Below are 13,900 nucleotides of genomic sequence, written 5' to 3'. Positions count from 1 at the left end.
GTTTTCCTCCCTCCATCAAGGTTCCAAGGTGCTCCAGAATGATGAGTTCACTAAAGACCTTTTCAGGTTCCTGCAGCTCCTCTGTGAGGGCCACAACAATGGTAAGACTTACTATTAAACAGCCAACCTAAGGTCATGATGGTGTGCTGGCCAAATCCAGCGGCAACTGCTGTTTTAGGAACAAGCTTTGTAGCCATCTAATCAGTATTGCATTTTAGAGACATCCCCTTGACAAATTATGCATCAGACACATCTTTTGTATTTCTCTTAGACTTCCAGAACTTTATGAGAACTCAAACTGGAAACACAACTACTGTTAATATTATTATAAGCACTGTGGACTATCTTCTTCGACTACAGGTAATGTGGACACAGTTGTTCATGCATGTAAACTCGAACATACTACCTAAATAACTCTGATGTCTATGGGTTGTTATTGCAGGAGTCCATCAGTGATTTTTACTGGTATTATTCGGGCAAAGATGTCATGGATGAGGCTGGACAGCGTAATTTCTCCAAGGCCTTGGCTGTGGCCAAGCAGATCTTTAACTCCCTAACTGAATATATTCAGGTAAGTAACAACAGCATTACTGTACAAAAATTAATTTAACATTTAACGAATGCTGTTGCTCCCTTGGAACTGTCATGTAAGTATAAAAAGAACCATACCAACATAGCACAATAACAATGCAGAAAAATCCTTTTATTGGAAAGTGGTAGAACCATTTATTGAAGTTTCTTTACAGAACATTTAACAATATGTAAGAGGTTTAATACCTGTTATCAAACAATCCATTTGTGTTCATTTCCACTAAAAGTAAAATTTCATAATTTCAGTAACATATACCGAGTATATTTCTAATTGTTTTAAACACTGATTACTGTATATAACCCACTCACCCACTCTAGTATATGAAGTAGTCAGTCTATGTAGCTGTAGTTTATTTATTATTCTTTCATATTGTGAAATCAGAGTAAGGCACTTCTTCACAAATGAGTGAAACCATCTTCAGTTCCCTTCTACATCTATCTCCTCAGGGTCCATGTGTGGGTAATCAGCAGAGTTTGGCCCACAGCAGGCTCTGGGATGCAGTGGTAGGGTTTCTGCATGTCTTTGCCAACATGCAGATGAAATTGTCACAGGTAAGTCCAGGAAAGGGATGGTTCAGACAAACAGCGGCTATGTAAGTTTGGGTTTGTGGAGCATGCAGGGTAAGGTTTTTACAAAGAGATCCCGTCATTAAAGCAGTGACTTTTAAATGAGACTTAAATTACAGTTGAAATAGTACTGGTAATATGGTAATATGTGGTAATATCAGTTTATTTGAAAATAATGGAAAGTAATATCAACTGCAACTTCAACAAGAAATGTAAACCCAACCCAACATAAAAGATTTATATAGCTGTTTGGAAAGACCAAAACAGAATGGAAGTAGGGTGTTAAGACCATGTCTCATGGGCTCAAGGTGATCTGTACTGAGACTGTGTGTGTGTGTGTGTGTGTGTGTGTGTGTGTGTGTGTGTGTGTGTGTGTGTGTGTGTGTGTGTGTGTGTGTGTGTGTGTGTGTGTACAGTGGAAGTGAGTACACCCCTCGCATTTTTGCAGATGTGTAAGTATATATTTTTATGGGACAACACTGACAAAATGATACTTTGACACAATGAAAATGAGTCTGCGTGCAGCTTATATATGTAACAGTGTAAATTTATTCTTGCCTCAAAATAACTCAATATACAGCCATTAATTAAACCACCAGCAACATAAGTGAGTACACCCCTTAGTGAAAGTTCCTGAAGTGTCAATATTTGGTGTGGCCACCATTATTTTCCAGAACTGCCTTAACTCTCTTGGGCATGGACTTTACCAGGTTGACACTGGAATGCTTTACCATTACCATGATATCACGGAGCTGGCAGATATTCGAGACTTTACGAATATCCTAAACTCCTCCACCTTCTGCTTGAGGTGCCCCATATATGTTTTATTGGGTTTATGTCTGGAGACGTGCTTGGCCAGTCCATCTCCTTTACTCTCAGCCTCTTCAATAAAGCAGTGGTCGTCTTCGAGGTGTGTTTGGGGTCATTATCATGCTGGATCACTGCCCTGCAGCCCAGTTTCCGGAGGAAGGGGATCATGCTCTGTCCCTCAATGAGGTGTAACTCCCCAACACCTGCTGCACTCAGCCCTACACCAGGGCATTCCCACCACCGAGCTTGACTGTAGTAATCCATGTCCTTTGTTGACATGTCTTCAGCAAACTGTTTGTGGGCTTTGTTGTGTACAGACGTCAGAAGAGGCCTCCTTCTGGGGTGACAGCCATGCAGACTAATTTGATGTAGTGTGCGGCATGTGGTCTGAGCACTGACAGGCTGACCCCCACCTCTTCAATCTCTACAGCAATACTGACAGCACTCCTGCGCAGATCTTTCAAAGACAGCATTTGGGTGTGATGCTGAGCATGTGCACTCCGGCGTGAGGTCTGTTCTGATAGGACCCTGCTCTTTTAAAACACTGGATGAGCTTGGCCACTGTGCAGCTCAGTTTCAGGGTGTTGGCAATCTTCTTGTAGCCTTGACCATCTTCATGTAGCGCAACAATTCGTCTTTTAAGATCCTCAGAGTTCTTTGCCATGAGGTGCCATGTTGAAACTTTCAGTGACCAGTACGAGAGAGTGTGAGAGCTGTACTACAAAATCTAACACACCTTTTGCACACCTGAGACCTAGTAACACTAACGAGTCACATGACAAGCAGGGAACATGACAAGCAGTGCTCAATGTGGACATCTCTTGGCTGTGCTCACTGTTGTTGTTGGTGGTTTAGACATTAATGGCTGTAGGCCTATATTGAGTTATTTTGAGGGAAGAATAAATTTACATTTATATATATATATATGATTTCCCTGTTTCCATTCATACATAATGGAAACAATGAAATCTTCGTTATATCAGTTACACAAAGACTACTTTTCATTGTGTCAGTGTCATTTTGCCAGTGTTGTCCCATGAAAAGATAAACTGAAATATCTGCAGAAATGTGAGGGGTGTCCGTGTACTTGTAAAGACAGAGAACTCATTTATATATAAATATATATACACCGTTTCCATTCATACAGTACATTATGGAAGCACTTAAATGAGTTCTCTGTCTTTTTTGGGAATCTCATAGTGACCACTAGATGTCTCTCCTGACACAGCAGTGTAAAGTACATCCAGCAGTTATTCAGCCTCAATCTTAGAGCAAAGCCTTGCTGAATATGCCTGTAACAAACAGAAGCTGGGAAGAATGGAGAGATGGGAGTGGAGGTAGAGGGAGGTAGGGGGAGAGGGGGTGGCTATCGCACAAATAGGCCAATTGGATTTACCTAATTGGAGCTTCGTTGCAGAGTGTTCACCTGCTGGGAGCACACCTGAGCTAGCAATGAAAAATGAGTGAATACTTTGACGCCATCTGCTCCTGATGCAGATGCAATGACATTAGCTACTTTGATGATGGATAGTGCTACCCAATTAGGTTTTTGGATAGGACTAGTGAGGGGGTGGTGAAGGCATTGATCTCCCCATTGACTCTAAATTACAGTTAGAGTTCATCTGCTCAGTTACTCTCAGAGACAAGTAGATTGATCTCAGATGCTATGCTAGGAGAGAAAACGGGTAAGATAAGAAATGCCCCTTAGTATTGATATCTATTGTCTCTCTTCCTTCAGGACTCCAGCCAGATTGAGTTACTGAAGGAGCTGCTGGATCTGCAGAAGGAGATGATTGTCATGTTGCTCTCCCTTCTGGAAGGTTCTCTTACACAACCTTGCTTAATAATACCAGAGAATGTGTCACTTGCCTGCTGTTCACATTAGCTGTTATTTGGGCAATCAGCGAGTCAGATCGTGGGTGATATTTGCCTTTGTAGTCAGTATAACTCATCATGATATTTAAAGAGCAGTGTGTCAGTTATCAAACCACTGTTCCAACACTGGTGTAGTTTCATGCAAGGCCAAGATAAATGCTCACAGTCAGTTGGCATGGGGCTAAAACAATACAAAACAATTTTTTGTTTATTCACTTGTAAACAACAAACAAAGCCATTAGACTTTGTGGAGGAGTTTTTTCGAGGTGGTAGTAGATAATAAGGGCAACTGTTCATAGTCACAGCGTATGTTTAACACTCTGTCACAGACAAAACACAGTGTCTAAATGTGGAAAGCCAAACTTTACGATAGAGTCTTCACTGAAATACATGATGTATGACCATAAATACATAAATACATGACCATAAATAAATACATCAAATCAAAAGAGCAACACAACAACAGCAATAGAGCCTTATATAATTTCTCTTTATTTTATATATAATTGTAATTCTTTGTAGCAAAGCCAACCCTTTAAACAAGACAGGTCTTGCATGAACTTAAGACATATAAACTCTCTTTGCTCATGAAAATAGTGCTGCAAACATGTAGCAAGGCCAGTGCTGAACTTAGATTGAGTCATTTTTATACTCTCATTGTTTGTCATATAAGCATAAGGATTAGAGAGTGTAAATAAATATTGTATTGCCATATTGTAGCATGACGCTAACACTTAGGCACATTTGATTAATTAACTCTGTTTCTCTAGGTAATGTTGTAAATGGGACCATTGGCAAACAGATGGTGGATACTTTGGTGGAGTCCTCCAGCAATGTGGAGATGATCCTCAAATTTTTTGATATGTTCCTCAAACTGAAAGATCTCACATCTTCTGACAGTTTCAAAGAGTATGACTCTGAAGGCAAGGGTGTCATTTCCAAAAGAGAGTTCCAGAAGTCAATGGAAAGCCAGAAGCAGTACTCTCAGTCTGAGATTGAGTTCCTGCTTTCTTGTGCTGAAGCAGATGAGAATGACATGTTCAACTACGTGGAGTTTGTGAAGCGTTTCCATGAGCCGGCCAAGGACATCGGTTTCAACATGGCTGTACTGCTTACCAACCTGTCTGAGCACATGCCCCACGATTCCCGTCTGGCCACCTTCCTGAACCTGGCTGAGAGCGTCCTTAACTACTTTGAGCCATTCCTAGGCCGTATCGAGATCATGGGTGGTGCCAAACGAATTGAGAGGGTCTACTTTGAGATCAGTGAGTCCAGCAGGACCCAGTGGGAGAAGCCGCAAGTCAAGGAATCCAAGCGGCAGTTTATCTTCGACGTGGTCAATGAAGGCGGTGAGTCGGAGAAGATGGAGCTCTTTGTCAACTTCTGTGAGGACACCATTTTTGAGATGCAGCTGGCCTCGCTCATCTCCGAGCCAGATGCGGCTGAGCGGGCCGAGGAGGATGAGGATGACCGTCAGAGCGTGGGTGAGGAACCTGAGGAGGAAGAGCAGGAGTGCACACGGGAGTCCTCCTCGGCCTTCGCTGCTGCCTGCGTCTCAGCCAGAAGGAGCTTCTGCAGCCTGCAGAACCTGCTCACCCTCCGGAGCATGCGGAGGCAGTACAAGAAGTTCCGTAAGATGAGCGTGAGGGAGACCGTCCGTGGCTTCTTCTCCTTCTTCTGGGTGATCTTCACGGGGCTGCTCCGCTTCCTCCGCAACCTGGTGTGGGGTTTCTTCCACATCCTGTGGTCCACCCTGTTCGGCGGGGGCCTGGTGGAAGGTGCCAAAAACATGAAAGTGACGGACATCCTCGGCAACATGCCCGATCCCACTCAATTCGGCATCCACGGGGACGTCCTGGAGACGGAGAAGCTGGAGGCGGGGGAGGCCTCCATGGTGGCAGAGATCGGCCAGCTGGTGGAGGGCGAGCAGGGGGACGTGGACCTCATGTCGGAGCTGCTGAGCATCCAGCACAAGAAGGAAGGGGGCAAGCACGGGGCTGAGCCCGGCCTGGGGGACGTCTCTGAAGTAGTCGGGGCAGACTCTCCATCCCTGGTTGCTGCTGTACGGCAGAAGAAGGCCCAGGTGACACAGGTGGCACTGAGTCTAGACACAGTTCTAGACACAAGTCAAGTTCTAGACTATGCTTGCTTTAACTTTAACATTTTAGAAATGTTTTGGGTATTTGTCCAGTTTTAGCTGTATGTGTTTGAACTCAGCCCTGCTGAATAAAGTGAATGTTGCTACTGTGTATTCTGTATCCTGTTGCTATGGTTAGAGCTGCAAGATTCACTGTTCCTCTGTGTGCAGGAAGCTGCAAGCAAGAAGACAGTTGACAGTGAATCAAAAACAGAGTCGGAAAAAGCAGAGTGAGTACTTTAAGAAACTTAAAGAAAGAAAAGATCTTATTTGGTTAAGAAATTAACCAAATGCTTGTTAGATGACTATAGAGACATGTAATATCTAATACATATCAATGTATCTGATTATAACATGTCTGATAATGTGATTGTATATTTATCTTATATATTATCAATTATGGTTGCTGACCACAGCATTTGTGGAAATGTATTAAATTAATCTTCCTTTTAAGAAGAAAAATGTGTGTTTACTTAATCAGTACAGAGGATGGGGAGAAAAAGGACCAAGACAAAGGCAAAGAGGAGTCCACCATCGACCTCCCGTCAGAGGAAGAGAAGAGGCCAGCTAAGAGAAGACGTGGGCAGAAGAAGGATCAACCAGAGGCCTTCACGGCCAGCTTTTTAGCCGGCCTGGACATCTATCAGACCAAGATTCTAGTGAGCAATAAAACAACGAAATACAATGAACCCTTTAGTAGGTGCACTAATTCACAAAGCTGCATAGTTCTTCACTGAGACAGTGTAGTATTTATCTCTGAGGGACTGCTGAAAGGTGTGGCATCTTTGAGGTGCTACTAAAATTCTCAGAGCATGCAAATGAATTTGAACCTTGCATTTGCAGAACTACCTGGCCCGAAACTTCTACAACCTGCGGTTCCTGGCTCTGTTTGTAGCATTTGCCATCAACTTCATCCTACTTTTCTACAAGGTGATTTTGGGAATGTTTCTTGATAAATATTCCCATTGCTTTGTTTATATTTGTCTATAATTTATGTGCCTTTTTATAAAATATAGCTGTGATCTTACATACTTACGTAACGTTCAGAGCACTTTGCTCAAAAGCTCACGAAACAAGCAAAACACAAACAAGCAAAGCAAATAAACAAAGAATCAGAGAATCCCAGCTTGGTCTCAGAGGGAGCTAGAGCTGAGTAACTGATGTTCCGTTTTTATTGTGTGCTTTGTTGCTATTCGGTGATTTGGCTACTTATGTGATCAGAAACTAGTACAGCTGCAATCACAGTGCTGTAAAAAAAAAGTGTGTGTGTGTGTGTGTGTGTGTGTGCACGCGCCCACATGTGCTCTATTTGTATGTGTGCACTTGCAGGTGACCGGTGATGAGTCTGAGGAGGTGGACCCGTGGACCGGTAGAGCTGATGAGGAAGAGGAAGGTGTTGTGGAGTATTTTGTACTGCAGGAGAGCACTGGCTACATGGCCCCTACCTTACGCTTTCTAGCTGTGCTGCACACGATCATCTCCTGCCTGTGTGTGCTGGGGTACTACTATCTGAAGGTACCCCCTCAAAACTCACACTAATGTTATATGCTATTCATAACTTCCAGTTATACAGTTGTGATGAAAACACCATTGTCTATTTGTTGTTACGTTTGATCGCAGCAGCACTGAATAGCTGTCCACAGCAATACCGAGTTTTTCCCCTACAGCAGATTCTCAGAAGTCAGAAGGCTCAGTTATCATGTGAGCCTCTGATATTTTTATCACTTGCTTGTTCTGTATAGGTGCCCTTGGTAGTGTTTAAGCGGGAAAAGGAAATTGGCAGGAAACTTGAGTTTGACGGTCTTTATATCACCGAGCAGCCTTCTGATGATGACATCAAAGGGCAGTGGGACAGACTCGTCATTAATACACCGTAAATAAGACACAAAATACCTCATACCATCCCTTTTATGCCACATCTGCATCTTCTTTTGCTGAGAGAAAACATTCACGTGCACACCATGAAATCTGCTATTTGATAAAAAACGAATGAACGCACATCACCCGCACTCATTTCACATTTACAGCATTCTTAGTGAAAAATGACTTAATGACAAATGATTTTTCCCCTGCCCTCCCTGTTTGTGCTGCACAGATCCTTTCCAAATAACTACTGGGACAAGTTCGTCAAACGCAAGGCAAGTAGGATTTCCAAGGTTTAACACCTTTACCTTTTCATCTCTGGTGTGGTTGCACATGGCATCTTGTGACCTGTGACTTTTGGGCTTTGCTAGATGAACTGTTGCCTCAAACACTTGTGCTGCCGTTTGGCTGCAGAAAACCGCTGTCGTTTCACTTTAGAAACCTGCTGCTGTTTCAAAAGAGCCTGAGTGTCTGGCGTTCAGCAGCCTTGGACGCCTGTATCTGTGTCTCCATCATTCCTCAGATGTCAGAACGGAAGATTTGAAGGGGAGACACCAGGGAGTGAAACCCGAGACGAGTCCGTCTGCGAATTTATTGTTTGTTGAATGTTTTACACGTAGGTGATCAATAAATACGGTGACTTGTATGGGGCGGAGCGGATCGCTGAGCTTCTCGGGCTGGACAAGAGCGCTCTGGACTTCAACCCCACTGAGGAGACTGTGACCAAAGAGGCCTCGCTAGCATCCTGGTGAGGCAAGCACACCAGACCATGAGGCTCATTTCTAGGTGCAAACACAGGAAATGGGAGTGATATGTGCGCATCCCTCTGCTGGGCCTGCTGGGTCGTCTCCGCCATCGCTGACTGCGGCATTTTACGTAATGCTTTGCAGTTAATTGTGTCTCTATTATGTGGGCACTGTAGGTGTGTGAAAACGCAGCGAAGCATTAACATACATTTGCATAATAATGCAACAAATCCAGAACATAAAGCTTGGTGTATTCGTTGATTGTCTCTGCTTCACTAATGCAGTCACATTCATTTGCATTTGTAATAATTATGAATCATACCAAAAATATCATGGTGAAATCTGAGGTTTCATGAGAGCCAGAATTATTCATGAGGCCCTGAAATCAAATTGAATCACTGTAAGATTAGATATTTTTAAGGTCTACATTTTAATGTTTTCTGCTATAGCACCAACATTTCGAGGGGAATCAGTAAAGAACTCTCTGTGCTTATTTTGTCTAAAAGGTTAAGTTCTATCGACACCAAATATCACATCTGGAAAATGGGCGTGGTGTTCACGGACAACGTGAGTTCACAGCGCACTGCCTGATGGGATTTGTAGTGTAGTTTTCGTAGGTGCTTGGTGAGAGCCCTACTCATGCGCTGCCCTTTCTCTCTGCCCCAGTCTTTCCTCTACCTGGTGTGGTACACCACCATGTCTGTCCTTGGACACTACAACAACTTTTTCTTCGCCGCTCACCTCCTCGACATCGCCATGGGCTTCAAGACACTGAGGACCATCCTCTCCTCAGTCACGCACAATGGCAAACAGGTTTTAGAGCTGACAAAAGGCCCCAAACACCAGGGGGTGCTGTTGGATTTCAAAGCAGTCTACTGACGTACAGTTCATATATATTTTCGTTTGTTTCCTCTTGCCCTCGTAGCTGGTGCTAACCGTGGGTCTGCTGGCTGTGGTGGTCTATCTGTACACCGTAGTGGCCTTCAACTTCTTCCGCAAGTTCTACAACAAGAGCGAGGACGAGGATGAGCCCGACATGAAATGTGACGATATGATGACCGTACGTTGCAAACACCTGACTTAATTTTTTAGGTCATGCAGTGACTCTGCACCTCAGGAAGATCAAAGCTTTAAGTGATTCCCAGAGACCAAAACACTCAAAAATTGCTCAAAAACCAGGAACGTCATGTTTCCTCAGTGACCTCTGCTCTCATACTGACACAAATGCTGGCACCATTCTCAGAACTTAATAGCACATCTTTAGTTCTTTTGTAATCAATTTCTCTTTGTTCCTCTTTCTCTGCATCTGTCTGTCAGTGTTATCTGTTCCACATGTATGTGGGAGTGCGTGCAGGAGGTGGAATAGGAGATGAGATCGAGGACCCAGCAGGAGACCCCTACGAACTTTACCGCATCCTCTTCGACATCACCTTCTTCTTCTTTGTCATCGTCATCCTCTTGGCCATCATCCAGGGTACAGTGTGACACAACAGAAATGGCTTGTTCTCAAAGCCTCGTCAGACAGCCTCACAACCGAGTCATGCTAATTGGGTTAACAGCACCCCAGGATCCAGTAAGGATTACATAAAAGTTGAAGAATTCTCCAGGGTATGATGCGAGGAACTAAATTGTAGATCATTCAATCACCAGCAAGGCAAATTTCACTGCAGACCCCAAGAATCACGTCAATGCTTCCTGCGCTGTGTGACCCCAGCAGCAGGGATGTAGAGGTAAAAGAGGGCGGTGGCTCAGTGGGTTAAAGTCACTCCCACTGTGTGTCTAGTGCTGCACAGGCTCAGAGAGACACACGCAGTGCGAGGGGATTACAGCCATGCTGCGTGACGGAGAACACCACCCGGGAAGGGTGAGACAGGACGTGGGAGGGGAAAAAACAAGGAACCCAGCACACGGGTCACTTCTGGGTCATGTCTGGGTCACTTCTGGGTCACACGTGTCACGTTTTGTTGAACAGCACCTTCATACTTGCCATGCGTAGCTAGAATTATATTTGAAATTTTGAACATGTGTAAAAGTTCAGAAAAACGCCTGTGGTTTTAATCCTAATATTTAGCTCAGGAATTCAGTTAAAAACTAACAAGCTGCAAAGAACCAATATGACAACAGACATCTCTCACAGTTTATCCTACAATAACAATGTACTTCACTTTAAAAACGCCCTTTATAACTACAAAGAGACGTTTTTAAGAAGCACTTCACATGCATAGATGATGAAGGGCCTCTGCCCAGGATGTCAGTACATGTGGAATAGCTCTGGATGCAAAAACCAGTTGTCAACAACACAAAAGAACAGCTTGCAGCTCTAATGGCATTGTTCACAATGCCTGCACACGCAGGCCTGTATAATAAAGCCGCAGTAAACAGATTAGCTGTAAGCAAACCTTGTGGCTTTAAGCTAGTGCGTGCTCTTGCAGAGGACTTGTTGTTTATTTACATTATTCAACATTGGCTGTCAAGAGGCGTCACACAATGCATGTCAACATCCTGTAGATCTTGGAGCAGACCTACAACGTCGACTCTCATCAGAGGGGTCGTTTCTCATGGTGTCTTTGAGCGTATAGTTCTTATTGGTTAGTTAAATGCATGTGGCATGTATGGTTATATAAATAAAGCAGTAATACATTACTGCCATATAAAGGGATGATGTGGTGTCCGTGCCCCTGCACACAGTTCTCCTGTAAGGTTGTTCAGTCGTGTGTGTGTGTGTGTGTGTGTGTGTGTGTGTGTGTGTGTGTGCCCACAGGTTTGATCATTGATGCATTTGGAGAACTGAGAGACCAGCAGGAGCAGGTCAAAGAGGACATGGAGGTGTGTGTGTGGTACAAGTGTAGGATAGAATAGCACTGTCACTAAATGACCTGGTGTACACTACCTTGGCCTTGACCCTAGCATTGTAGCTGCTTGATCATAAATGCCTTATATTAGTGTGTTTCTGACATCCACCCTAATGTCCTGATCTACAGTATTATTGCATGCTGTCTGGGAAAGTAATGTTTTTATTTATACTTACAAAATCTCATACTGTGGATTTTCACTGTCCAATATAGACCAAATGCTTCATCTGTGGTATTGGAAATGACTACTTTGACACCACCCCACATGGCTTTGAGACACACACCTTACAAGAGCACAACTTGGCCAACTACCTGTAAGTCGCACGGCTCAAGCTCACTCACACAACTATTTTTATTTTTTTGGAAGAAAAAAATGGTAATGACACAAAAAAAAAGAGTAAAAATCCATGCGTTCATCTGCTGTTGTGATGTGCCGGTTCTCCCATGCGGCATTGAGGCAGCTCATTCATTTTTGAGGCACATTCTCTGTAGTCAGACTCCTCTTCCCTCAGCAGCCCGGGTACACTAAGGGCTCGTGACATCACTGTGTGCTTTCTTTCAAATGATGCACTGGGACCAGAGCTGCCTTAGTGCCTGTCAGTCTGGAGCCAACACACAGATAGCATGGCCCTGTGGATGGACCTGCTGTCCTGAACATTTGCTGATTCCGTATGTTCCTGTTTGCTGTGTGTGATCCCACAGGTTCTTTCTCATGTATCTCATCAACAAGGATGAGACGGAGCACACGGGTCAGGTAGGCTGGCCCTCCTATGCCTCTTCTCACGTTCGCTTCTCTCCGCTCGGGCTGCTCTCCTACTCAGCCCCCCAGACTCAGGCCTCCTGTGCGTGTCTTCTGTTTCTTGCCCCCAGGAGTCCTACGTGTGGAAGATGTACCAGGAGCGGTGCTGGGACTTCTTTCCGGCTGGAGACTGCTTCCGCAAGCAGTACGAGGACCAGCTGGGCTAGATCCTCCACCCGGCCCCATCGGGCCAGCAGCCGTGCACCACCTGCTCCACTGGCGTTTGGATTCCGACCACCGACACCCCCTCCAACCACCCGACGAATTGGCCTGCGCTTTACACACCAACACGTGGGAGTTGCTGAGATGCCAGTGTTTCTTTTACCGCAGTGACATGAGATGTTGGCGTCAGGATTCCCAGTTCTTACCTCGGTTAACAGTGCCAATTTGGAGGAGACCCGTCTTGTGATGTTCAAACCCTTGTCTTGGGATTTGGGACTCCAACCCCCCCCCCCCCCCCCCCCCCTTTTTCTTTTCTTTCTTGGAAAGAGAAAGAAACAAAAAGAAACAACATGTTGCCTTTCTTCCGCATAACCCTGGAAACATTGCACAACGTTTTTACGTCTTTTGAGAGCTGCAGGGTTGTGTTGAGTTACTGAACAACATGCGAGTCTGTTCCTGTTTCCTGATATGCACAAGAATACTATTTCAGTTTTTGGAGAGAGTGCAGAATAAACACATGCCAAACCTGAGTGGAGAATTTTCTGAAGAGTACATGCATTTATGAGATGTGTTCAGATTTCATTAACTTGCTTGCTTATATGAGATATGAGATGAGAAAAAAGACAAAAAAAAGTTGATCATGCAGTGAATTGCCTCCTGTAAGTGTGGATGAAGTGCCTTACATTCAAGACAACTGAAGCTATGCAAAGTCATGCTCTTTTCTTTATTGTATTTTTGTCCTCCGGGTTTTCTGAATTAAGCATTAACAGATCCTGAGTTATTTTGAAGCCTTTGAGTATCAGTTTGAAAAGAAACAAAATCATTTGAAGTCTTGCCAACAGCGAGTGGTGGCATAATACGAAACAGAATGCCCACAAAACGACAAGAATGAGTGATTAACCTCAATTAAAACAAATATTGAAAATGCTATTGTATGGCTATTTCTATGTAGTAGCTTTGCTGAATTGTGCATTTCTTTTGAAGGAAAAATAAAGAAAAAATGATGCAATAAAGTATTTTTAGTTGCGTTTTTTGTTTGTGTCAGTTTGTGGTGCTGCAACATTTGGGAAATCAAATGTTATATTTTCATTATGATAATCATCATAGTTTTGCTTTATATATTTGCCTTTTATCAGATGTCAAAGTAAGATGAAGGCAGCTATATAACTGGGCCTGATTAGGGCCTGTTCCCTGCTCTATGGCTTAATGATGTGCTCTGTTTTTCGGGTTTGTCTGATGATGATAGTCATCTGGACAAAAGAGAGAAGGAAATGTCTCCTCTACTGATTCAGACTGCATGCCCTGACATTTACATTAGTGATGAGATACTGTCATGCTTCATCATCTCCAACACCACTCTGTCCCTCTCCATCTGTGCCTATTCAAAAGCTTTATGGTTCGCCTTCACATCAAAGTCCGAGGGACGGTGCTCTTACGCGTTTGTTTCCCACAGAGGCCCGGTCTCGCGCAGACTCCTAATTTGCCTCCTCGGTGCTCC

At 44.0% G+C, this 13,900-nt stretch overlaps 1 protein-coding gene across 9 annotated transcripts in view; it reads left to right on the top strand.

The window, feature by feature from the left end:
- LOC143480353 (ryanodine receptor 3) overlaps positions 1-13,396 on the top strand; it is a 134,076-nt gene extending 120,680 nt beyond the window's left edge. For 6 of the 9 annotated variants that reach the window (XM_076977983.1, XM_076977979.1, XM_076977984.1 and 3 more), the window contains 21 exons: positions 21-101; positions 272-360; positions 443-571; positions 1,039-1,143; positions 3,707-3,788; positions 4,614-5,935; positions 6,152-6,210; positions 6,462-6,639; positions 6,824-6,910; positions 7,310-7,495; positions 7,723-7,853; positions 8,076-8,118; positions 8,464-8,591; positions 9,096-9,156; positions 9,256-9,402; positions 9,515-9,649; positions 9,907-10,063; positions 11,351-11,415; positions 11,655-11,755; positions 12,144-12,195; positions 12,312-13,396. In XM_076977983.1, the coding sequence (XP_076834098.1) occupies positions 21-101; positions 272-360; positions 443-571; positions 1,039-1,143; positions 3,707-3,788; positions 4,614-5,935; positions 6,152-6,210; positions 6,462-6,639; positions 6,824-6,910; positions 7,310-7,495; positions 7,723-7,853; positions 8,076-8,118; positions 8,464-8,591; positions 9,096-9,156; positions 9,256-9,402; positions 9,515-9,649; positions 9,907-10,063; positions 11,351-11,415; positions 11,655-11,755; positions 12,144-12,195; positions 12,312-12,407 (3,434 nt within the window). In that variant the 3' untranslated portion in view covers positions 12,408-13,396. The remainder of the gene's footprint in view (positions 1-20; positions 102-271; positions 361-442; positions 572-1,038; positions 1,144-3,706; positions 3,789-4,613; positions 5,936-6,151; positions 6,211-6,461; positions 6,640-6,823; positions 6,911-7,309; positions 7,496-7,722; positions 7,854-8,075; positions 8,119-8,463; positions 8,592-9,095; positions 9,157-9,255; positions 9,403-9,514; positions 9,650-9,906; positions 10,064-11,350; positions 11,416-11,654; positions 11,756-12,143; positions 12,196-12,311) is intronic. The other 3 variants (XM_076977982.1, XM_076977981.1, XM_076977977.1) reach the window with 1 other exon arrangement.
- Positions 13,397-13,900: the final 504 nt, after the last annotated feature.

The sequence above is a fragment of the Brachyhypopomus gauderio genome, chromosome 17, assembly GCF_052324685.1.
Source record: "Brachyhypopomus gauderio isolate BG-103 chromosome 17, BGAUD_0.2, whole genome shotgun sequence".
NCBI lineage: Eukaryota > Metazoa > Chordata > Actinopteri > Gymnotiformes > Hypopomidae > Brachyhypopomus > Brachyhypopomus gauderio.
Note: the sequence above shows the minus strand (reverse complement) of the source record. Positions and strands in the feature narration are given on the sequence as shown.